Source organism: Notamacropus eugenii, chromosome 7, assembly GCF_028372415.1.
Source record: "Notamacropus eugenii isolate mMacEug1 chromosome 7, mMacEug1.pri_v2, whole genome shotgun sequence".
Taxonomy (NCBI): domain Eukaryota; kingdom Metazoa; phylum Chordata; class Mammalia; order Diprotodontia; family Macropodidae; genus Notamacropus; species Notamacropus eugenii.
The window spans coordinates 102,172,304-102,197,473 of NC_092878.1; the positions used below are offsets into that span (position 1 = coordinate 102,172,304).

The 25,170-nt window shown below is 37.1% G+C and overlaps 1 protein-coding gene across 1 annotated transcript in view; it reads left to right on the forward strand.

The window, feature by feature from the left end:
* Positions 1-24,711, forward strand: part of TRAPPC11 (trafficking protein particle complex subunit 11) — a 79,162-nt gene extending 54,451 nt beyond the window's left edge. The window contains exons 22-30 of the mRNA XM_072623179.1: positions 3,546-3,667; positions 6,833-6,952; positions 9,286-9,351; positions 9,450-9,606; positions 12,931-13,042; positions 14,024-14,115; positions 14,893-15,026; positions 16,017-16,184; positions 23,789-24,711. Coding sequence (XP_072479280.1) covers positions 3,546-3,667; positions 6,833-6,952; positions 9,286-9,351; positions 9,450-9,606; positions 12,931-13,042; positions 14,024-14,115; positions 14,893-15,026; positions 16,017-16,184; positions 23,789-23,833 — 1,016 coding nt within the window. The 3' untranslated portion in view covers positions 23,834-24,711. The remainder of the gene's footprint in view (positions 1-3,545; positions 3,668-6,832; positions 6,953-9,285; positions 9,352-9,449; positions 9,607-12,930; positions 13,043-14,023; positions 14,116-14,892; positions 15,027-16,016; positions 16,185-23,788) is intronic.
* Positions 24,712-25,170: the final 459 nt, after the last annotated feature.

Sequence of the window (25,170 nt, forward strand, 5' to 3'; positions counted from 1 at the left end):
TTTTTTAATAAAAGAAATATTTTTTTCTCCATCAAAACCCAATAATCCTAACTGTAAATAAACTCACTCATTAAATGGAAGATGGTAGTAGAACATAGTAAAAAAGCAAAACCCAGTAGCAACATACATAAAACATAGAGTTTGATTCAGAATTAAAATGAGGGATATAAGTAAAATGTATACTGTCTTACCTAAGTCTAAAAATGTAGGAGGGCTGATTATTTTCAAACATGAAAAATGAATGAGTATAAATTTATAAAAATAATAAACCTAAATTAATAAAATAGGAAATAGCTAATCCAAAGAATAATCTCAGAGAAAAGGAACAAGTCATAAGTCTATTCCCAGAGCCATTATTCTCATAAATAACCAAATAGATAAATTCTATCAAATATTTAAATGACAGATAAGTCATGTGCTATATAAATGGCAAAAATAGAGAAAGAAAGCATCTTATTAAACTCCTGAGACAAAATATAGAAAACTGTCTTTTGTCTTTGTTTCCCTAGTACCATGCCTGGCATATGGTAGACATTTAATAAATGTTCACAGAATTAATTGAATTGAATGTTGAATATTATTGAATTGAATTGAATATGAATTGAATTGAATATTATTGGGGAAAGAATATATTAACAAGTGTCCATAGGAATTTTAAAAAATTTTACTGTTTCCAGTTTGGATTGGAAATTCAGAGGTGGTTCAGTGTTATGAAAATTATAAACATAAGCATATTAATAGCAGAAGTAATCAACACATAATTATATCTAAAGATGCAGAAAAAGCCAATAACATGAAATGTAGGAATCATTTATGTTAAAATTAATTGAGAACCTTTTCCCCAATACAAAAAAACATATATCTAAAATCAAATTCTGGCATTATTTGTAATGGAGATACACAAGAAACTCTTCCAGTAAGATTAGTGATAAAACAAGAATGCCTATTGTCTCCACTATTATTTGACATAATACTAGAAATAGTAGCTGTAGCAATACCAAAAAAAAAAAAAAAAAAAAAGGAAATTAAGAGAATAAGCATTGCTATAGAGGAGGCAAAATAATTTCTATGTGTAGGTCATGTGATATTAACTGGATAACTCACATAATAAGAATAATAATAATAATACAACTTCAGTAAATAGCAGGACTGACATAAATCATAAAGTTTTCAGTATATTACTAACAGTACCTACTAGAAAGAGAAAATAAGAAAATGCTTTAAATATGTATGAATTATCCTACAAAGAAATATATAAGACTTATATAAATAGAACTGCAGAGCAATTTTTAAAGAAATAGAAGAGCAGCCACTTTGAATCAGTGAGAAACTCAGTATTCATGGCTAGACCATGCTAGTTATATATGGTAAAATTGACAGTACTTTCCAAGTTTATCCACAGATTTAGTGCTGTCTTAGACTAATAAAGAGATATTGTGTAGAATTGGACAAAATCGTGAAATTCTTTTGGAAGAATGATAAGGGCAAGCCATGGGCTATCAAAGTACATAATGAAAAAAGGAAGGAGGGAAGCACAGTATTTCCATAACTCAAACTATGACAAAAAATAATTATGAAAATTTATCTGATATGATTTTTAAAAAAATGTGGGTAGAGCAGATGAACAAGATGTAGAAACAGATGTTCAGAGCATCGAGCGTCCCATATACTCAAGAACACGAACTACTAGAAATGGAGCTCTTTATTCACCAGGACTTGTGAGAAAAGCAGGAAAGCAGTTTAGTGAAAAGCAATTTAGTTCTTTTTTATGTTGTTGATCTTATTTTTGTTTCAATTACATGTAAGCAATTTTTTAACATTCATTTTTTAAACTTTTGAATTCCAAGTTCTTTTCTTTCTCTCTTCCCTCTTCTTGAGAAAGCAAGAAATTTGATATAGATTATATATATGCAGTCACGGAAAACATTTCCACACTAACTGTATTACAAATGAAAACCAAAATAAAATTATAAAGTAAAAAATGTATACCTTATTCTGCATTCAGATTCCATCAGTTCTTTAGATGTGAGTAGCAGTTTTGATCATAAGGCCTTTGGAATTGTCTTGAATCATTGTCTTGATCGGAATAGCTAAGTCATTCACATTTGACCTTGGCACAATATTACTTTTATTGTGTACAGCGTTCTCCTGGTTTTGCTCACTTCACTTTGCATCAGTCCATGTTAATTTCCCAGGTTTGTCTGAGAGCATCCTGCTCATCATTTCTTTCAGCACAATAATATTCCGTCATGATCATATACCACAGTTTGTTCAGCCATTCCCCAATTGATGAGCATCCCCTCACTTTCCAGTTCTTTTCCTCCATAAAAAGTTACTGTATCTATTTTAGTACACATAGGTCCTTTTACTTTTTCTTTGATCTCTTTGGGGCACAGAAATAGATTTAGTTCTGCATCTTATATACAAAAATAAACTACAAATAGAAAAAAGTCTAAATTACTAAAACATCACAAAAAAATCAGAGACTGGAAAGTTATATCTGTAGCCATGAGAAGAGTTCATAATAAGACAGGATAGACAATATCATAAAATACAAAATAAGCTTATTTATATAAAATTAAACTTTTGTAACAAAATCAGTGCAATAGAGTCAGATGAGATTACAGATTAGAAAAAAATGCATTAGATATCTGATAAAATTTTCATATTCAAAATCTCAAGGGGTTGACAGTTTGTAAGATTGAGTCATTTATTAATAGATGCATGTTCAAAGGATACAAGCAGTTTTTAAAAGAACAATAAACTATCAAACATCAAGTGAAAAATGTTTCAAAATTATTAATAATCAGGGACGGTTAAAACAACCCAAGTGTCACTCTGTTCATCAGACTTGCAAAGATGTTATAGAAGGCTCTATGGGAAGACAAACAAGCTAATTCACTGCTGGTATAATTATTAATTGGTTCAATTAGCCTGAAAATTATTTTAAAATTATGTAAGAAAACTCACAAAATTGTTTGTGTCTCTAACCTAAGAAGATAATAACTTTCATGTACAAGACTATTCATAGCAGTGTTATTGTGATTACAAAATATTGAGAAGAAAGCACGTACCCTCTGTACCCTATGATTGAGAAATGTTTGTACGAATTGTGGCAGAGAAATATAAAAGAATGGTGGATATGAAAAAGTCAGTGAAACGCATATGTAAACTTGTTGTGAAGGTATGTAGAGTGGAGACAACAGAGCCAAATAAAGTCAGCATGGAGAGGCAACAGAATGCTATTTAAATAATCAGTGCTGATAGTGCTCTGTTAGTGTTAAGGGCCATCTCCTTTTAACAACTGACAAACTGATCTTTGTGGGGGACTGTACTTTGTTAGGGAAGTTTGGGGTCTGTTAGATATACAATATATTTTTAAAAAAGAAAAAGTTGAAGTATCATGATTACAAAAAGTCCTTGATTAATGGTTAATGGGATTTAGTGCTCTTTACATAGTAAGCGTTAAGTTATTTTATCTCTCCAGTATTATGGAAATATCACTAATTCATTTTATTTTTGCATCATGACTTAAATGTTTTCAGGACAGGATGCCAATCTTACTCAGAAAACTCATGTGACTCTTAATGGAACAGAAATGTGCGATGATTCCTACCCTGCTTTGCTTCCTGACATTCCCATTGGAGATTTGCTGCCAGGGGAACAGGTAAACTTTTTGGTTAAGTATGATTAGAAAAAAAACAAAACAAAACTGAATTAACTTGAGAGGAAGCATGGTATAATGAAAGCTGTGAATTTGGATTTAGGAGATACCAAGTTAAAATTCTGCTGGTGATATGATTCTTATCAAGTCTCTCAACTGTGCTATGCCTCTTTTTTTCTCATCAAGTAAAGTAAGGATCATATTATCTGTAGAACTTCAGGATTGTTATGAAGATCGGGTGAAATAATGCATGTGAAGTACTTTTGAAAGCTAGGTATTATATCATTGTTACTATTTCTAATTATCAGTGACTACTGAACTGATAACAAAATTCCCTGAGACTTACAGATGACCTAGCTTCTTATACATTTTTTCTCTAATATACTCTTATTAGAGTACTCTTGTTAGATTCCTGAAGTTCTCATCTGTTTAAAACAGATGTTGGAAGTTCCAGTTCATGTTACTGATAAATTAGCTAGAGGACCAAACATTTTCTTCAATCTCTACTAGCTCAAAAAAAAAGAAAAACCTCCCAAAGAAGAATTATCTTCCAGTAGTAGAATAGTTGTACTTGAATACACAAGATAAGAAAGCAAGAAACCCAACAAGGTAACAACAGTCTTATGAATTATCACTGGAGAACAATCCTTAACATGTTCATTCAGTACATCTTCCACAGCAACCTCTATATTTTGTAGGGATGCACAAAACGACACATAGGTTTGTGTTTGGGGACTCACACATAGATTCTCCCTCCTAGATCAGAAATTCTACCACTAAATCCAGCCTTCATCTTGTCCCTCGTCCGGACATTGTAACAGGCAGTAGACTTTAACTACCCAGCCCTTAAGAATCTGACTTTCTTCTGCATGGGGCAGTCCCCTATGTTAAGGTGCTTCAAGGCTACAAAGACTCTGCTCAAAATAGATGCGAAAACTAGGGAATGCTGATTCATCTCACCCAGAGAAAGAAAGTACAGGTAGAACTAGGGCAGGGGTCAGCATGCCATGCAACAAGCCCGAACAAAAGAGAATTGGAATCCAGTTGATGCCAGTCCTGTACCCCAGTGTCTGCTTAGGGAGGGGAATGTTTTTGTTTTTTTTTAACAAGGCTAAAGCCCAAGATTTCAAGAGGAAGAAAATTAAATTAAAACTCTAGAGCACAAGTAGATAAATCAGCATTGTGCCATAATTAGGAAGAAGAATGACTACTGAAACATCTAAATAGCTACAAACTTCTTTAAATATTATGGTATAAAAGAAATTGAACCAATGCTTGTGGAATCACACGAGAACATGAAACAGGAAAATGCTCCAGAATGTCTCAAAAGATAGATGAAACACATAACATAACAGTGTTAGAAGAGAAAAAATAATAGAGCTTAGGGCTTATACAACGTAAATAGCAGAGTTAAAACGTAAATCCACAGTAGTAAGTTTCTCTATAGAGGTGAAAGAGAACAGTAAATCATAATACAAGTGTATTGCAGTGAGGGACAGTCTGGAGGAATGGAAGAAAAAGGCAGTAGCACTAAAAGAGGGTATGATCAATGTATAAGCAAAAACCATCTATCTCAAGGACATAAGGATCATAAATCTTCCAGAAAAACGTGACAGATTAAAAAAAAAACACCTTGCCCATAACTTGTGAACACAGAAACCAAAGCACCAATTCAGTTAAAAAACCTTTTGCTTCAAGCGTCAAACCACGTAGTGGCTAATTTGAATAAATCCAGTGAAATTGTGCAGATGATCAGGAGAGCAGATGTAACAAATAGGTAGTTTAGAGGAGTAGAACTGATGAAATATGTTTTAAAAGACTTTCCTAGTTCCAAAATATAATCAAAAAGAAGAGGAAGAAAACTCTGTACTTATCATAGGTCTGAATTTTAGTACTAAGTTGGTTAATAATATATATTTTTCATGTAGGCTCTTGGATCATGTTACATGTTTAAGCTAGAAATGTGATTCAGTTGCTTTTCATTCCTGTCCTACTCTTCATGACCCCATTTGGGGTTTTCTTGGCAAAGATACGGGAGTGATTTGCCATTTCCTTCTGCAGCTCATTTGACACTTGAGGAAACTGAGGCAAACAGGGTTAAGAGACTTGCCCAGGATCACACAGCCAGGAAATGTCTCAGCCAGATATGAACTCAGGAAGAGGAGTCTTCCTGATTCCAGGCCCAGTGCTCTATGCACTGTGCTGCCTAGCTGTCCTAAAAACTAGAAATGTAGAAATTTTTTAAAAAAAAAACCAAACCAAAATACTTTTTTTTTATTTAAGAGAGAATAGAATAAATGGAGGGCAGGATAGGATAGAGGGAAATATAGTCAGTCTTTCACAACATGACTGTTATGGAAATGTTTTGCATGACCACACATGTATAACCCATTATCAAATTGCTTTTCTTCTCGATGGGTGTGGGTGGGGAAGGAGGGAGAGAATTTGGAACTCAAAGTTTTAAAAACAAATGTTAAAACTTGTTTTTACTTGCAACTGGGAAAAAAGACATACAGGCAGTGAGGTATAGAAATCTATCTTGCCCTACAAGAAAATAAAGGGGAAGGGGATAAGAAAAGGGGTGGGATGTGATAGAAGGGAGGGCAGATTAGGGAAAAGGGTAATCAGAATGCACTGTGTCTTGGGGTGGGAGAGAGGAGAAATGGGGAGAAAATTAGGAACTCAAAATCTTGTGAAAGTGGACATTGAAAACTAAAAATAAATTAATTTTAAAAAAAGAAAAGAAAACACCTTTTTTCCCAACATTATCCAGTGTGCAGAAGCAATTCATTTTTAACCTTCAGTTCTGTAGTTACTTAGAACATCTCTGTTTAAAGGTACTCAACCTAAAACCCTGGAGAACCAGTATAGTGTAGTACAAAGTCTTATGATGAGCTCTTTGAGGGCTGGGACTGTCTTCTGCCTCTTTTTGTATTTCCAGTGCCCAGCGCAGTGTTTAGTACGTAGTAGACACTTCATACAAAAAGACCCGAATTCGAATCCTGGCTCCAACATTCACCTGTTTTGTGATCTTGGGTGAGGCATTTAACCCTTGGGTCTTAGTTTTGACATCTTTAAAGTAGGGATATTAATAATTGTGCTACCTGAAGGTTGTGGTGAAGTTAGCATTACATAAATGTGAATTATTTTTATCCTGCCCTCTTACAGCTGGAAAAAACATTATATATTCGTTGTGGAACAGTGGGTTCAAGAATGTTTCTTGTATATATTTCGTACCTGATCAACACAACTGTTGAAGGAAAGGAAATTGTTTGTAAATGTCACAAGGTAAGTCTTTTTTCCTCTCTCTTTTGGCTACTTGATTTGTTTATTGGAATAACATGAAGCTTTACCATCTTCTTAGCACATTTCTTTGCAATATTGAGTTTTTTTTTTAGTTCCTAAACCTGATAATTCTAAGATTCATGGTACGTTTATGATAGTGCATCATAGTGAGGGAATCTCTTCTATCAACAGAAGTCACAGCTCATCCGCAGCTTACAAGATTAGTTTTAGGTTACCCCATAATCAAAGTGTTAAGTGCCTTATCCAGGCTCACATGCTTGTAAGTAGCACCTGAGTGATAGCAGTAAATAGAACACCAGTCTGGAAAGATCTGTTTTCAGATTTGGCCTCAGACACTTACTAGCTGCATAAGCATGCAAGTCACTTAGTCATTTCCCCTCCTCTGATTCCTCATCTGTAAAATGCAGATGATAATAGCCTCTGTCACCCAGGGTTTTTGTGAAGATAAAATGGAAAAATATTTGTAAAGCATTTTGAAAACGTTAAAGTGCTTAATAAATGTTGGCTATTATTAAGCGTCAGAATTTGAACCCAGATCTTCATGAGTCCAAGTTTATCATTTAATCCTTTACACATTAGGATAGAAGTGCTGCTACATGGTGTTAGTCAGCATTAGGCCCAAATAAGAGGCTTCTTAGACTAGCCTATTGAAAAAGTAGGGAGCATTCTAGGCACATGCTATGATTTAGCCACAGAAGGGAGGAGGGGCCAGATACCAAGGAACTCTCATCCTAGTGGTTTTTTGGTCTCTGCATCCCTAGCTCTCTGTAGGATAAAACCAGTAATGGCATTAGAGGAGAAAGGACTTTAAGATACTCTGTAACAGTAATGCAATTGAAATTCACTGTCCTAAAGCCCTATGACCAAGAGATAAAAATTTATTCATTGAGAGCCCTAATTAAGCACTCACAAAACCTTGTACTTTTTGGCTGCTTCATGAAGAACCAGATGATGCTGGTTCAGTAGCCCTTAACAGGAAAAGAGATTGGAGAGGAAGAGTCCAGTTTATGGATCAGATACCATCTAGTTGTGGATTTGTCTTCTAGGATTGCCCACAGTGCCAAATTGTAGCCTCTGGGAACTTGTGTAGAGTGGTTGACATTTTGTTGTGAAGGTTACCTAGTTAGGGACCTAGTTTCTACCTACTTGACACAGTGACATGGTTTTTCCTGTTTAGGGAGTCAAAGTACACTGTTGCATTTACTGTGTTTCCTGGGATCCCAGGACAATAGGTTTAGAGTTGGAATAGGGACCAAAGAGGCCATCAGGTTCAGGTTCCACTCTACCCATTATTTTACAGATGATGAAACTGAGACCAGGGAAGGTAACTGTCTTGCCTAAAGTCTCACAGGCAGTAAGTTTAAGCTTCATAATTTGAACCACGTCCATTACCTGCAGAGCCAGCCCTTTTCCCCTGGCACCACACTTCCTCTTCTTTTTCAGACATTTTTTGACATGCTAATATGATGTGAAATATGTATGTTGCTACTGTTCAACCATTTTTCAGTCATGTCCGATTCTGACCCTATTTGGGGTTTTCTTGCCAAAGATACTGGAGTGGTTTGTCATTCCTTCTCCATCTCGTTTTACAGATGAGGAAACTGAGGCAAACAGGGTTAAGTGACTTGCTCAGAGTCAAACAACTGGGAAGCAGTGTCTGGGGCCTGATTTGATCTCAGGAAGATGAATCTCCCAGACTCAGGCCCAGCACTCTGTCTACTGCCCCACCCAGCTGCTGTGTATACTGTAACACCAAAGCATCTTTAGAGCTGTGTCCATCAAACTGTTGGAATGTTTTGAATCAGCATATAGTGGAGGGAGGAGCGAGAGACTGAGGCAGAAGAGCTGGGTTCTACTTCTGTCTGCCACTGAGCTGCTTACCTTATCTTGAGTTCAAGTGAAGGGGCTTCACCTACTGTGAAGCACTGCACAGCATAAATCTTGTCGTCAGATTGCCATCACAGAGATTTTTGGAGAAAATTTATAGTTGTCTTTCATTCTTATCCTTATCATCTGTTCTTAAATCTCCCTCCCCATTCAGCCTTTCATTGTAAGACAGGAGAGCCCTCTGACCTGGCGACCATCTCTGATAACATGCACTGTTCCATATTCCATAATTTTAAAAATATTTCTTTAAAAGATAAATGGAGGGGGGTGCATCACTTAATCTTTATGGATTCTTCTGTTATATAGGATGGGAATGTTTATTGATCAGAAATAGAATCTAAGTTATATTCTTGTACTAGATTTATTTTACTCTTTGCTGTTAAGATTTGGAAAAGGAAATTGAATATACTTTCTAAATTCTCTTCCAGGATGAAACTGTAACAATCGAAACTGTTTTTCCATTTGATGTTGCTGTTAAATTTGTCTCCACAAAGGTAAGTGCATCTAAAGTTTGGTGGAGATAATTTAGGGATACCAAATTTATCAGAATAAGATTACTCTCTAAAATCCTGATCTCTTTTTGTTGTGGCAGTTTGAACACTTAGAAAGGGTCTATGCAGACATACCCTTTCTGTTGATGACGGACATTTTAAGTGCCTCACCTTGGGCTCTTACACTTGTGTCTAGCCAGTTACAGCTTGCTTCTTCCATGACTCCAGTGGATCATCTGCAGTCACATGTGGAGAAAGGTGAGAATTCAAATAAATTCTGTCCAATTTAAATATTGAGTAGCCATTTCAAAATAAAAATTTAGCTGTACACAGAAATTTTTGGTAAGTTACAGAAGTTTAGCATTAAGATCATTAGAACAAATTCACAATTAAGACAGCTTCAGTAAATTGCCAAATTGTACCTTGTTCTATTTAATTATATAATTATGTAGTTTTTGAGAATGACAAAATAAAAAAACCTAAGGAAATGTATTTAAAACATATAAGCAAAACCATTTCCCTTATTTAAAACACACTAAGATACTCAGAATGTGAAAATTAGAGTTGTTGATAGGACTTGAGATACTTCAGTATTGAACATACTAAAAGCTTTCTGATTTGATTTTAGTGTATTCACCTCCACATTTAGGATTTATGCAAACTGATTCTCTTTTTCAAAATGTATTTTTATTTATTAAATGTTTCCCAGTTACATTTTAAGAAATATTTAATATTCATTTTTTAAAATTCTGAGTTTCAAATTCTTTCCTTTCTTCACACTACACCCCAGTGAGAAGGCAAGCAACATATCAGTTATACCTGTGGAGTCACACAAAGCATATTTCCATATTAACCATGTTGCAAAAGAAAATACACCAGGAAACCCCTAGGAAAATACAGTAAAAAAAGTGTGCTTCATTCTGCATGCAGAGTTCATCAGTTCTCCATGGAGATGGGTAGCATCCCAGATCCTTTGGAGTTATTTTGGATCATTGTGTTGATCAAGTAGCTAAGTCGTTCACAGTTGAGAATCCTTACAGCACTGCTTATTGTGTCCATCATTGTCCTGGTTCTACTGTCTTCGATTTGCGTCAGTTCATTCGCCTTCCCAGGTTTTTCTGAAAACTGTCACATTTGTCATTTCTTACAGCGCAGTAGTATTCCATTACAAGCATATGGCATCCAGTTCTTTTCCAGCACAAAAAGAGTTGCTGTATTTTTGTATACATAGAATCTTTTCCCTTTTCTTTGATCTATTTAGGGTACAGACCTAGTAGTGGTATTGCTGGGTCAAAGGGTGGTAGCCACAGTTTTGTAGCTCTTTGGGCCTACTACTGAATTGTTGTTCAGAATGGTTGGACTAGTTTCCTACTCCACCAACAGTTGCATTAGTGTCCTTTTTATACTTCCCCTCAAGCATCTTAACTTTTCTGTCATGTTAGCCTGCCTGATAGGTACAAGATGGTATCTCAGAGTTGTATTAATTTGCATTTCTGTTATCAATAGTGATTTAGAGCATTTTTTCTGTGGATAGCTTTGATTTCTTCTTCTGAAAACTGCCTGTTCTTATCCTTTGAAACTGGTTCCCTTTTTAATAATCCCCTTTTGCCATTTGAAGGGAATTCTGCTAATAAGGTTTCTCCCCTAAACTTAGCACTTATATCCCATTACTTTTTTTTAAAAAAAAAACTGATGCTTTTTGTTTTTACACCTGTCGTTTCCCTGTATACCTTTTCTAATCAAACCTCCCATATAACAAAGAAAGATAGTGAACTAGAACCAACTAACAAACCATTCCCAGTAATGTGTGGACCATTATTCTCCTGTTGTCTCCTTGCACTCTGCACAGAGGGAAGTTTTTCATCTTCTCTTCTGTGGGACCAGGATTGATCATTGCAATTCATCTAAATTCATCTCTTTCACTATAATTTGTTCAGTCTTTCCTCAGTTGATGGGAAACTGAGTTTTTTTCCATTTTTATTTTACTACCAGAACAAGTAATGCTATAAATATTCTTATAGGCAACTAAGTAGTGCAGTGATAAATCCTGGACCTGGAATCAGGAAGACCTGAGTTCAAATACTACCTCAAATACTTAATTTGCTGTGTGACCCTGTGCAAGTCACTTTATATCTGCCTCAGTTTTCTCATCTGTAAAATAGAAATAATAATAACACCTCCTAGGTTTGATGTGAAGATAAAATGAGATAATGTTTGTAAAGTGTTTTGCAGACATTAAAGAGACATAGAAATACTGGCTATCATCATCATCATTTTTTGAAAGTAGTAGTACGCATTGGGCCTTTGATGTCTTTGTTGTTTGTGCTCTATAGTGAGATTTCTGGATTAAAGGATTGTGAATAGTTTATCAACATTTCTTGCTTAATTCCAAATAGTTTACCAAAATTATTATATAGTTTCACTGCTTCATTGGCAGTGTCTCATCCTACCCATCTTCCTGCATCCATGCCTGTAGTTTTCATCATCTTTTTCTCTTTTTAGGAGTATGAGGTGAAGCCTCAGAATTATTTAGTTTGTATTATTCTGGTTGTTAATGATAAGGAACATTTTTATGTAGTTGTTGATAACTTGCCTTTCTTCTTTTGGGATGAAAGTGCCTCTTCATAACTTTTGACAACTCTCATTCTCAAATATTTATATCGGTTCATTATTTAACTTAGATAGCAGACCATTATCAGGAAGATATTTGTTGTAAGGATTTTTCCTCACTAGATAATTTTCGTTTTTGTTCTAATTTTTTTTCATATGAAATGAAAAGAATTTTTACGTAAGTCGTCCAAAATTTTATTATCACTTCTACCTCTTATTTGTTAAGATTTCTTCCCCTCACCATAGTTGTAAAAGGAACCTCCTTCCATTATCTTCCAATTTTATTATGATACTTTGCATACCTATTTCTGTATATATCTGCGTCTATCCATATGTCTGTATATCTCTAGTTGGAACTTAATATAAATAACTTTGTGTTGCTCAGTTGCGTCTGACTCTTTGTGACCCTGTTTGGAGTTTTCTTGGCAGAGATACTGGAGTGATTTGCCATTTCCTTCTCTAACTCATTTGACAGATGAGGAAATTGAGGCAAACAGGGTGAAGCGGCTTGCCCAGAGTCACACAGCTAGTGGAGTGTCTGAGGCAGGGTTTGAACTCAGGAAATCTTCTTGACTCCAAGCCAGGCACTCTGCTGTACCACCCAGCTGCCAGTCATAGGAGCGTTTACCTAATGCTTTAATGTTTACTAGTACTTTCCAGGTATTATTTTATTTAGTCTTCACAATGGCCCTGCAAAGTAAGTGCTGTTATTGTCCTCGTTTTATAGATGAAGAAACCGAAGCTGAAAAGGGTTAAGTGATTTGCCTTCGGTCATACAGCTAACAAGGGTCTGAGGCAGGTCTTTTTGTCTCTAAGTCAAGCTCTCTCTCCACTGTGCCATCTAGCGGCTTCTTGTAGTACACTCTTGTAGTACATAGTGGTCCCTAACTTTCCTTACTGTTCTGGACTAAAACTTTGTATGACAGTCTGACAATGCCATTTCAGAATGATTAAAAAGAATACTGCTGACAGTTGTCTTACAGACTGGTGAGAGTGCTAGCGAGTGTTTCTGCCTTCAGTGCCCGTCAGTTGGTAATGTTGAAGGTGGAGTACCTACTGGACATTATATTATCACCTGGAAGAGGTAAGAGTTACATAAACCTTACCCTTTCCTCAACCTCATTGAATTTCTTAGGAGTTTATCATTCACCACTTTCCCTGACCATATGGGATCCTATGATACATTGGGTGGCAAGTAACAGAATAAAATATATGTAAACATTCTGTCCCTTAAAAATATGAAAACTCGTAGCAAAATGATTGCTAAATTTTTATTTGTGTTATCCTAGGATTGGGTTTTCCAAAAATATCTCTTGCTCTTTCCTAACTCCTTTCCTCCTTTCCTTTTCCTGCAAATCATCTCTCCTCCAACCCACCTCGCACCCTGACCCACACTTTATATATAACAGAATTGCATTTATCATCATGGGGAAAAAAAGACCTAGTGATGACTTCTCCTCACTTCTAATTTATAATGTCCTGTGTGTAGAATTATATTTTCATATTTGGTTTAACCTATATACTAATAGGAATAAATCCAAAATAACATTTTAGAGGTGTGATTTGATTTTAGTGTAATATTTATCCTAGTTCCTGCTATACGCATATGAGTATTTTTGGTGAGGATAGAGTTGAGGCTAGGTTTTTTTTTTTTCTTTAAATCAACCTATCAGGTTTTTCATTTGTAAGTCAGGGAAAAGATATGGCATGTTTCATAGTGCTTTGTGCTTTGAAATGATAGTTTGAGAATGAGTAAGATTAGAGTTATTTTGGACTATTTAGAAAGTACTCTTTTTATAGAATTAGGTAATAACATTTTACTAATCTAAGATTTCTTTTTTTAATGGAATATTAAACTTGCATGGAACAAAGTTTTTGCTTCATAAATTTACTTTCCTTTATAAACTTCTGAAAAAAAATAAAACTAATTTTTTTCTATTAAATCAGCTAAAGAGGAGAGGTGATATATACAAAGTCTCTGATTCGCTCTAGTGTTTATAACATTGTGCATGAATTGTGAGTTAAACTTATAAAAAGTGGCTTTTTCTTCACTTCTTTTTGTCAGGACTTCAGCCATAGAAAATATCCCTGTCATCAATACTGTCATTACTCTTCCACATGTGATTGTAGAAAGTATCCCCCTCCATGTGAATACAGGTAACAGGATAGTAATTTCACTTGAATGAAAAAGGTTATAATTATTATTACTACATGTGGATGTAGTTGTAATTTCAGGAATACTAAAACTTGAATTAGGTCTTGTTTGCAAGTTCTTAATCAGTTTTTAAAAGAGCCAGTGTGTCTTTGTAGGTAGAGAGCCAGCCTTAGAGTCAGAAGACATGGATTCAGATCCTGCCTTTGACATCCTAACTCTGTGACATGGGCAAGTCAGTTAATCCCTTTAGGCCATAAGTTTCAGGGGCTTATTAATTTATGTTCAGAGTTTCCTCAGACTAGTGAAATCAAACCTGAACATCTCCATCTCTTCCAGAATTTCAGTAAGCACTAAAGATTCAGCCAATTTTTTTTTGTTGATAGTGCTTTCTTGTTCCTCTCTAACTGCTTCAGAGAAAAGAGTTTTTCACATGATTTGTATGGATCAATCAATAAGCATGTAATTATTAGGCACTGTGCTAAGTGTGGGGGTTACAAAGACAAAAGTGAAGCCGTCTCTGGCATCAATTGCTCACCTTCTAAGGAGGGAGACAACGTGTACACATTTATAGAATGTTTACAAAATTAGTACTAGGCAGTTTGGCAAGGAAGGGCAAAAAGATCCGTTTTCCAGATAAGTAATTTACTTACTTCTGAAGAAAATAAGAATAGTATTTATTAGTTATAAGAGGGGTTGCAGAGGTTAGTGGGTATTAATGGGGTAATTTGGGAGCTAGTCTCTCTAGCATAAAAATTGAACCTTATTTTTCTTCTCTAAAGATCTGCCATCCTTTGGTCGTGTTAGAGAATCATTACCTGTCAAGTATCATCTACAGAATAAAACCAGCTTAGTTCAAGATGTGGAAATTTCTGTGGAACCCAGTGATGCCTTCATGTTCTCAGGTCTTAAACAGGTACGCTATTTTGCTTTCCTATGTTAAACCTGTAAATAGCCCTATAATCAATTCATACTTGTATAAATGCACTAATAGGCCATGCTCTTATTATTTTATTAAAATTGTGTTCATTTGCTTTTTTGAAAGTAATAAAATCTATATTCATGTATGTAAGTCAAGAAAATACAGCAGACTTCCAGTTAAGACAGAATATGTGATGGTCAACCTTGTATTATCAAGCTCAGACTTGTATGAACCTCATGCTTCCCACAAAGTGGGTAGTTCTTGTGTCTTATCAATAGTGAATATACACTGACAGAATTACAAATCTTTTAAGATATATAATACATACTATTATATATCTATACACACCCATATATACTTAGATTTAGCTTGACACTATGCATTTATAGAAATTCTGTTTTACATATCCATGTCTACATATATTATCTCCATATGTGATGTATGGATTTGAAATTCAACGTATAATTTGGTCCAACATAGAGAAAATTGTGTGGATCCTTGTATTCTCAGTCTTCAGCAGGCATAAGCTACCTTATAGATCTTTAAAGTATCTCCTTTGGAACAATCCATTTTACCCCCAGTTATTGTTTATAATGACCAAGTGTATGCTTTATAGTGTGTTCAGATTAAGTCAGTAGGCCTGAAATCATGGAGGTGCCACATTTAATTAAAACAGATGCAGTACACACCTCTCTGTACCAACTGAGGAGAGCAGAGGTCTGAATATGCAGAATGGCTCGGAAGTACCTTAGACTTGTTTTGGGCCTTTTGCTAAAGTTAGCAAGACACATGCATAGATTAGTACACACTTGAACACAGAAATTTGCTCTCTATCAAGTCCCAATATCCTGATTCGTCTTTATTGTTTTATAGTTTAGGATCCAAATGAATTGTCATGTAGATAAATGAACATTGACTGAATGTGTATATACCAAAAGTACACGTATGCATGGTTATATTTACTTACTACTTTTTATCATTTAGATTCGGTTACGTATCCTACCTGGCACAGAGCAAGAAATGCTGTACAATTTTTACCCTTTGATGGCTGGGTACCAGCAGCTGCCATCACTCAACATCAACTTGCTCCGTTTCCCTAACTTCACAAATCAACTGCTCAGACGTTTTATACCTACTTACATTTTTGTAAAGGTATGGAAACGATAGAAATTTTTTTGTTTTACTTTATTGTCTTTTCATTTCACAATAATTATGCTTCAGTGATGATATTCAGCTGGGATTAGATTAACTCTAATAACTTTCATCAGTTTTATGCAACAAAAAATGATAGCTTTTAGCAGAGTGCTGTAAACATTTCTGAACTGTCAGCTGTTTGCAGAGCACTGTTCTAGGTAGATAGGGGAGGACTGAGAGGGAGGTGTATAATGTGAGGTTTAAGTTAAGATATGGTGCCTACCCTAAAGTCACTTGTAGTCTGACAGAAGAGTCGTGACATCTGTAGATAACAATATTAAATGAGAGATTAGGGAGTTACAGAACAAAATTTGAAAAACAGAAGCTTAGTGAATTACCAGTTAAACATGAGTCAATAATATGGAATGACAACCAAGAAAGTTAATGCAATCTTGGTTTGTATTAAGGGAGTTAGTTATAATGCCCAGGACCTCTAGTGGTGGTAGTATCAGGATACTCTTCCATTGTCAGACCACATCTGGAGTATTTAATTCATTTTTGGGCTCCACATTTTAGGAAGGACAGTAAGGACCTAGAGAGTATTCATAGGAGAATATCCAGGATGTTAAGGAGGCTCGAGTTTAAGCCATATACTAATCCAATGAAGAAACAAAGGATATTTCACCTGGAAAATATAAGACTAGAGTGGAGAGGGGATGGTCTCTTCAAGTATTTGAAGGGCTGTTGTGTGGAAGAGAGACTTGTTCTGCTTGACCATAGAGGGCAGAATTAGGAGTATTGGGTAGAAGTTGAAAAGAACCATATTTAGGCTAAATGTGATGAAAATTTCTAATAACTAAAGCTGTCCATGAGTTAAATGGGCTGTCTGATGAGATAGTAGGTTCACCTTCAGCCAAAGTTTTTCAGCAAAGCCTTGATGACCTCTTATTAGGTATATTGTAGATGAGATTCTTTTGTACTTGTGGATTGGACTTCTTGGCCACTGTGGCCCCTTCCAACTCTGGACTCTGCTGAGCCTGGGAAAATGCTACGTGGTATCTGAGGGAGCATGCCATTATTCATGGGAGGATAAAGGAAGGTCTTAGTGGAAAAAAAGTGGCCATTTGAACCGGATTTTGAATGAGTGAATAGAATTCAGTAAGCAAAGGTGTAAGACCATTCCAGGCATAAGAAACTGTGTGCAAAGCCATGCATGGAGAATGCAGTGCATGTTTAGGTGAAGCAGAGAATGGTCATTATAGCAGGGGTATACAATGTGTAGAGAGGAGTGCTAGGTGATGTAGATGCTCCCAAAATGTCTTGGGCCTTACAAGACATGCAGATGAGTCTGCCTTTCACTTGGGGGAGGGGGAGTGGCGAGGAGGAAGGTGGCACTGAAGACTTGTAAACAGGAGTGACAGGATCAAATTTGTGCTTAAGTTATTTTGGAAGTGATGTGGAGGATGGATTGAAGAAGTTGAGTGCTATGGAGAGGGAAGAACTAGAAGACAGCTGTTGTCATGAGTTAAACCGGTTCCAAATAGAGGCATCCAGGAGAGAGCAAAAGGGCAGAGGTGAGAAGTGATTCAAAAGTGACTTTAGAAGGACTTGGTAATTGGTTGGTTTTGAGAAAAGAGGAAGAGGGGAGAGTCAAGGAGAATCATTTCACAAGCATGATCAGCCAGGTGAATTGTGGTAAGAGAAATAGTAAAGTCACAAAGGAGGAGCAGGCAAAAAGAGGGCAAGAAGCTAGCCTTGGCCACTTTAGTTTTCCATGTGCTTGTGAAACATCCACATGGAAATGTCTTATAAACAGTGCTCAGGAGTTGAGAATAGGGATATGAATTTGGGAAGCACGAAGAGGCAGTGGTTGATAGTGTGAAAATGAATGAGATTGCTAAGGGAGCAATTAGACAGTTAAGAGAAGGCAGCCAGGGAAATAGCCATGGGAACACCATGGTATGTTAAGAAGTGTAGAAGATTTGGAGCCATGAGAAAGACAGAGTGCAGAAAGAAGTATTAGAGGCAAGAGGGGGTGTTGTCTCAGAAGCTGAGGAATAGAGAGTGTATACAATAGAAGGGGATAGTCACCATTGTGAGCAGGGATGGAGAATTTGGAAATTAGATCTTTAGTGTCCTTAGAGCAGTTCCAGTAGTAGCAGAAGGATGGGTGGAAACCAGATTCCAAAAGATTGAATGGAGAGTAGTGAGAAAATAAAAGTGTTATTTGGGGATAGGTTTTTTTTTCAGTAACTTCAGTAGTAAAGGAGAGGAGAAAAATGAGATGGGAGGTGTATGGAATAGAAGAGTCAGGGGAAGAATTTTCCTGAATCAGACAGATTTGAGAATTTTTGTGGACAGAAGGAAAGAAGCCATTGACAAAGGGGACATGGTGACCCATGAAGGAAAGAAAGTACTACTGGATCTAAGTCTGGGAGTTGTCAGTGTCAAAGAAGAATTTCAGCTGAGAAGAAATGGGAACATATCTACAGGTGGGAGGATTAGTTTTAGTGAGTAGCGGAGATAATTCACCTGTAACCAGAGGGAAGCAAAAAAGTAAGTAATGATATTTAGAAGGTAGGAGAAACGGAAGAAGAAACTGTGTGGTGCTCATGGCTTTAATCTCAGTGGAGGAGGAAGCCTTGTCATCTGCTGCTAGGATGAGAGGTAAGAGTGATGTTATGAGGGTGCTGTCAAAAGGAGAAAAGAAAAGACTTGGACCATTCATTGCAGGGAATCAGATAAGTCACCAGTAGTGATCCAAAAGGGTTATTGACCAGCAACAGGAAGCCTCGCTAAAATTGGACAGCAGGAATTATTTTAGGTAAAAATGAGCTGTTTTATTCCCTTATCTGAATCTATGTCCCATCTAGAGTGGAAGTGGAGAAAATGAATGAAGGATGAAGATTTGTGAGTCTGAAAAGGTGAAAGGTCAGACAGATACAGAATCCTAGTGAAACATGAGAGTAAGCTGACTGAAAATTAGACTGGATAGAGAAACAAATATAAGACAGACAGGACGGTCACATCCAAAATTATTTTGGAAACCATAAAGTGCTATATAAACGAGTTATTCTTATTGATAATAAAGATTTAAGAAATGCCATGTTTGGCTAAGCTATCAGTCTGTCCAGCCTAGTATTCTGTCTCTGATAGGAGAAGACTGGAACAGATCCCAAATATCCCTAACTTTCCTTTATGCTGCATTACAGATATTTGTATTAATTCACTTAGACCCTTATTGGTATCTCTAACCAGTACCAGACTCTTAGAATAACAAGTTATATAAACGTATTACTTCCCCTGTAAAGTTGTGCTTCACAGAAGTGAAGAGTTGAGAATTGCCTCTAGGACAGGGGGCAAGGAAACACAGGCAGAACTGAGCTGTGCTTCCAGCCCAAGACTTCTGACCCTAAATCCTTGCACTGTCCTCAGCTGTTCCTTCCTTCCCCCAGTTTGGGAGCAAAGGTAGAAAGAAGAGTTGTAATTGGCCTTTGTGCTACTGAAGGAAGGACAGACTTTCCGTTCTGTCTTCCTGCTTTCCTGTCACTAAGTAGAGATGGCCACTCCCACCTTAAGAAACTTTGCATTAATTCTAGGTGAAAATGAAACTGGTATCCATAGAGACATTACTACTGTAGTTCTAGAAATTTGATTGGAGATACTGGAGTTAGCTACATTTGGAAACATGAATTTATGCTCCATCGCTTAACCCCAAACTTATTTTCATCTCATGCATAGCACCTCATTCCATGCCAGGCCTAGAGGCCTGAGGGCTACCCGAGTCTTCCCTTACCTCACCTCCCGAGGTCTTCGGTTGGCCAAACCGGATGCTCGTATGAGAGAAAGGACGTTCCAGAGTCGAACAAGGGTTGAGCTTTATTTCAGGGTCTAGTTACAAGTGCAGGGGAATTCTTCCTTAGGAGGGAGTGAAGAATCTCCCAAGGAGGCAAAGATCTTACAATAAGAGATTGGAAGTAGAAGTATAAGTGGGGAGAGAGGGGGAGGGGAGAGAGGAGAGAGGAAAAGCGGAGCCTTGTGTCCTCACATGTGGCCCCTCCGCCCAAGAGAGCTTTCAGGCTTTCCTGATCCTACTTAAGCTCTCCAGCCGCATAGTTTGCATCTGAATACCGTGCTGTTAGGTGTGCCCAGATCCGGGACAATCTCGAGGGCAGGGAGAGCTCTCTCCCATCACGTTTCTCACGGGAAGAGGCGGAAATACACGAGATAGCTCGGTTCACCTCGATTCCCAGTCGTTTCCGGGGGGGGCCTCGTGAGAACTCTAAGATTTAGAAGTTCCCACCTTTACCCGCCCGAGACTGTCCACATGGAATTGAGCTTCCAACCCTAGCAATTCCACATAGTGATATCTCAGTCTTCTTCTGGCTAACTAAAAAAGCTAACTTTTCCTGGGTGGTTTTAATAAAAAAAAACAAACAAAAAAACTGCCAGAAGCATTTGGGAGTGTTAACATTTCTTACGTGCCTGCCTTTTTGATTATTATAATCCTTTTTTCTGAATTGCAAGCATTGCATTCCAATAAGACAGCTTCTGCCAAGGAAGCCAACTAGGAATTGTTTTGAGAGCTAGTTTCTAGATTAGTGGTGGAGATTTATAATTGAAGCCAAGATACTTCCTCACTGTAGATGCTGAACCCCTCAGTTACTTCACTGTAAATGTAACTGCTCCTTTTTCTCCCACAGCCTTTTGATCCTAGTCTCAACATTTACCTTTTTCTGACTAGAAATAATCATAGTACTTCCATAATTTTATAGCATTTTAGATGTTTACAACATATTTTCTTCATGTTATGAGGTGAGTAACGAGTATTATTAGATCCCTTTGGTAGAAGAGGAAGTTAAGGTGAAATGAAGTGACTTGCATAAGTGTCCTGTAACTAGTAACTGACAGATTTCTGCATCATGTAATGAGCAGATAGCTCCACTCTCATTTCTGTTCCTTGTGGTGAGGCTGCGCTCCTAGTTTCATAAGGGCACAGTGCTTTTACTTTAAATAATACAGGGGCAGAAATGGTTAGCCTCTCCTTCTATTTTAGTTTACATTGTAAATCAGGATTCCTGAACATTTTTGTGTACTATGGACCTATTTGGCAGTGTGTTAAAGCCAGTGGATCCTTTCTCAGAATAATGTTTCTTTTCTTTTTAATTCATAATGACAAGAAATGCTAAATTTCAGTTATTGAAAGTAAAGAAATATTTTTTTAAATCATCCAAGTTCACAGATCTCCTGAAATCTATCTATGGACTCCAAGTTAAGAACCCCTGATTTAGGAGCACCACCAAAATGTGACCCAAGAGCCTTTTCATTCACTCTCTTCCTGTTCTCCTAACCAGAGGGGCAGGGTAGACTACACTGTTGTTGTTCAGGTCATTGCCAATTCTGTGTGACCCCATTTGGTGTTTTCTTAGCAAAGATACTGCAATAGTTTGCCATCTCTCCAGCTCATTTTACAGATGAGGAAACTGAGGCAAACAGGATTAAGTGACTTGCCTAGGATCACACAGCCAGAAAGTATCAGGCCAGATTTGAACTCAGGTCTTCCTGTCTCTAGGCCTGGCCCTCTGTCCACTGTGCCATCTAGCTGCCTGGACCCACTCAGAATGCTTCCTTTCAGTGCACTCATTCAATTCCACAGGATGAAAGAGTCCATCTTATGCCATCAGTAGGTGACAAAAACTCCTGACGTTGTAAGTTGTGGCCACTGTAGGATATCCTAGAAAGAGTACTGGGCTTTGCAGTAGGAGACTTAAGTTTTTTAGTCCCAGCCCTGACATGAAATAACTGTGTGACCCTAATCAAGCAGCTTCACCTTTTTTTTTTTTTAATGAAAATACCCATTTTATTTGATATTTAAGTTCAGAACAAAATACACAAGCAACTGGATGTTTACAACAGTGTAACAGGCATTCTTCTAAGGTTGATTAGTGCCCTCTGCAGATGTTCAGACAGAAGTGGATGACTACTCCTCTGGAATATTATTGTAGTGGGGGATTGTGCTTCAGGTAGTGGGTTGTGCTGGATATCCATTGACATTACTTGCAGATCTGTGACTGAGTGATTCTCAGTTCTTTTAAATTCGCAAAATTGGCCAAATTGCCTGGTTGTTTGTAGAGATAGCCTGAATCAACTGAATGTCCCCAAAAAGTAGGGAAGTGGCTCTTAGGTTGCTGGGTTCTCCTTAGGAGCCACCTCTCCTTTCCCAAATTAGCTTTCTGTCTTTGGGGATGTCCATGATTTCACCTCCCATGGGGCAGAGGAGGCTGCAGTTATTACATGCATCCAAGTGTTTATCAAGTCCATAGTACGTGCAAGGCTTTGGGATATAAAGAAAAACTAAAAAAAAAACCTCATCCTTTAAGGAGTTTACCTTCTCTGGTCGTGGAATGAGTCTACAATATTAATATAGATAAGTAGGTAAAAGAAAGTAGGAAGCAGAAAAGCTAGGGATGTGAGTTGGGTTGAGTTTAGGGAAATGCAGATAGGTCAGTTTAAATGTAGTTAGAATGTGTGAGGAAGAATCATGTGCAGTTAGTCAGAAAACGTTGATGGGCAACTTCGCCTTGCTAATCCAGCCTCCCTGTCTGTGCCATAGGGATAATCCTTGCTAAATTCAGTGGCCTTTTCAGCATTCCTCATTCTTTTTTGACCTCTCTACAGATAGTCTATCCTCCCTGGGTTTTTTGTGATACTGCTGTCACCTAAAAGGGAATGCCCTTTTGCTGTATTATCTATCATTCATGTTCCAGCCTTGTTGTAATAGATATACATCCTAGAATTCCTTCCTGGGCTCTCTTTTCTTCTCTTTTGATATTCTGTCTGAGTGATCTCACCCGCTCCTCTGAGTTAAGTGACTATCTTTATAGAGGGGACTTCCAAGTCTGCGTGTTCAGTCCTCTTTTCTGTCCTGTGTCTGTCTCACTTAGTGCTTTCTGCGTATTTCTGTCTGGATGTTCTGTTGTTATCTCCAGCTTAATACATTCTAAGTAGAATCTCATTATCTTTCCTTTGAAACTCACCTGTCTCTCAGACTTCCCTGTTTCTGTTGTGGTTATCCGCATCCTTCCAGTTGCCCAGCTTCATAATCTTGGAATCATCCTCAATCTCTTCCTTTTCCTAACCTTTTTCCATATATAAAATTTCTTCTTTAAAACCCTCCATAACGTAGCCACCTTTCCATGCCTCTTACAGCTTATACCCCGTCCGATGCCCTGCTGCAGTCCACTCACATGGGTCTCCTCGCTGTTTCTTGCATGGGATATTCTGCATTAGTACTCCACGTTTGTTCCCTGGTTGTCTCCCATGCCTGGAATATTTTTCTGCCCTCCTCTTTGTCTCCTGACTCCCCTGCCTTCAGGTCCTAGCTAAGATATCACCTTCTGAAAGGAGCTTTTCCTGATTCCCCTCAGTGCCAGTGCCTTCCTGCCGTGATTATCTCCAGTTTAGCCTGTATACTGTTTACATCTTGTAAACCTTGGAGTGCTGGGGCTGGAGGCCATTTTTGTGTCCCCAGGACTTAGTATAGTTCCTGGCATACAGGAGGCACTTAGTACTTGTTGGCTTGACTTTTTAAAACCAGACTTGTTTGTTTTTCCTTCTTAAAGCCCCAGGGTCGGCAAGTGGATGATACTTCAATTGCTGCTGCCTGACATCTGGACCTGACCCTGACATGTCTGAGAGAAGATCCTGCACAGAAAGACTTTTTTTTTTTCATTTATAACTATTCTTTTGACCAGACAGAAAAGTTAGAACTTTAAAAAAAATGTAATGGCTGTTGGGACATCTCTTCAAAGAAACTAGTGTTTAAAATATTTTTTTTTAATTTCCTCTTTCATCTATTTTTGCTAATATTTGAAATCTTAGTGTTTTATGGGGAGCTGAGAATACTATTATTCTGGAAATACTAACTTTTTTAAAGTATTATTTAATATGCACATAGAATTCCTATGGATAGAAACACTCGGACCATGGTATTAGTGGACGGTGAGGAATTATATTTAAACATTTTGGCAGCAATAGTAGTAGCTCACAAATTTCTTTATGCTCTTAATAGCACTTACTAAACACAGGATGAATCTGTCCTGTTGAATTTAGTCAGCACATCAAATTATACAGCAACACAATGACCCACACTGATGACTGTTAACAGAAATTTCCAGAAAGATTTGAGGGCGGATTAATGTAATTTCTCCAAAGAATACCTTTTTTTTTGTCTACTCATGAAACCTGCAGTTTAGATTTTACATTGGTCGTTAATACATGAAGTATTTGAGAATGTTTCTGCCTACTCCCATATTATCAAATTCTAAATTGAATTTCATGTTTTGGAGCAGCATGAGACACAAGCATAATTTCCCAGAATAAAGGTGTTAGAACATCTGTGTTTGGTCTGTGTTCAGCCTGCTTAGCAGTGATGTGCAGTTTCAGAAGAATATTTAAAACAAATCCTGTTAAATCATGTAAATACAATATTGAGATGTTTTTCACCTTTAAACTTTGTGTATATTAAATTAAAACCTAACTTTAATTTCTTGAAAGTGTTTTATTTAAGTAAAAGAATTGTCATGAAGAAAATAAGTAATGTAAATAAATAAGCTCTCTTTGGAAGGCACTTACTTGTACATGCATCGCACTATTAATTTGGATTGCGTAGTATAGATGTGATATAGTATAAAGTAATGTTAGACCGTAAGATAAGATTAGGATTCTGTTCTTGACTTTGCCACTAATTAACGATGTGAACTTGGATAAGAGAGGTGCTTCCCTTCTATAGGCTTTAGTTTCCTCATCTCTAAGGAGGTTGGACTAAATGAAATGTCTGTTTCAGCTCTGGTTGTCCCACTGTGTTAGCCCAGCAATATGACCATTGAGAGACATTGTGTGTAACTGAAGGAAAGTACAAGAACTTCAAAACTGCCATGTTGACATGCTTTACCTGAAGTCATCTTTGAGTTCCTCATGGTGGTGTGGGAAGCATCCTGGGTTC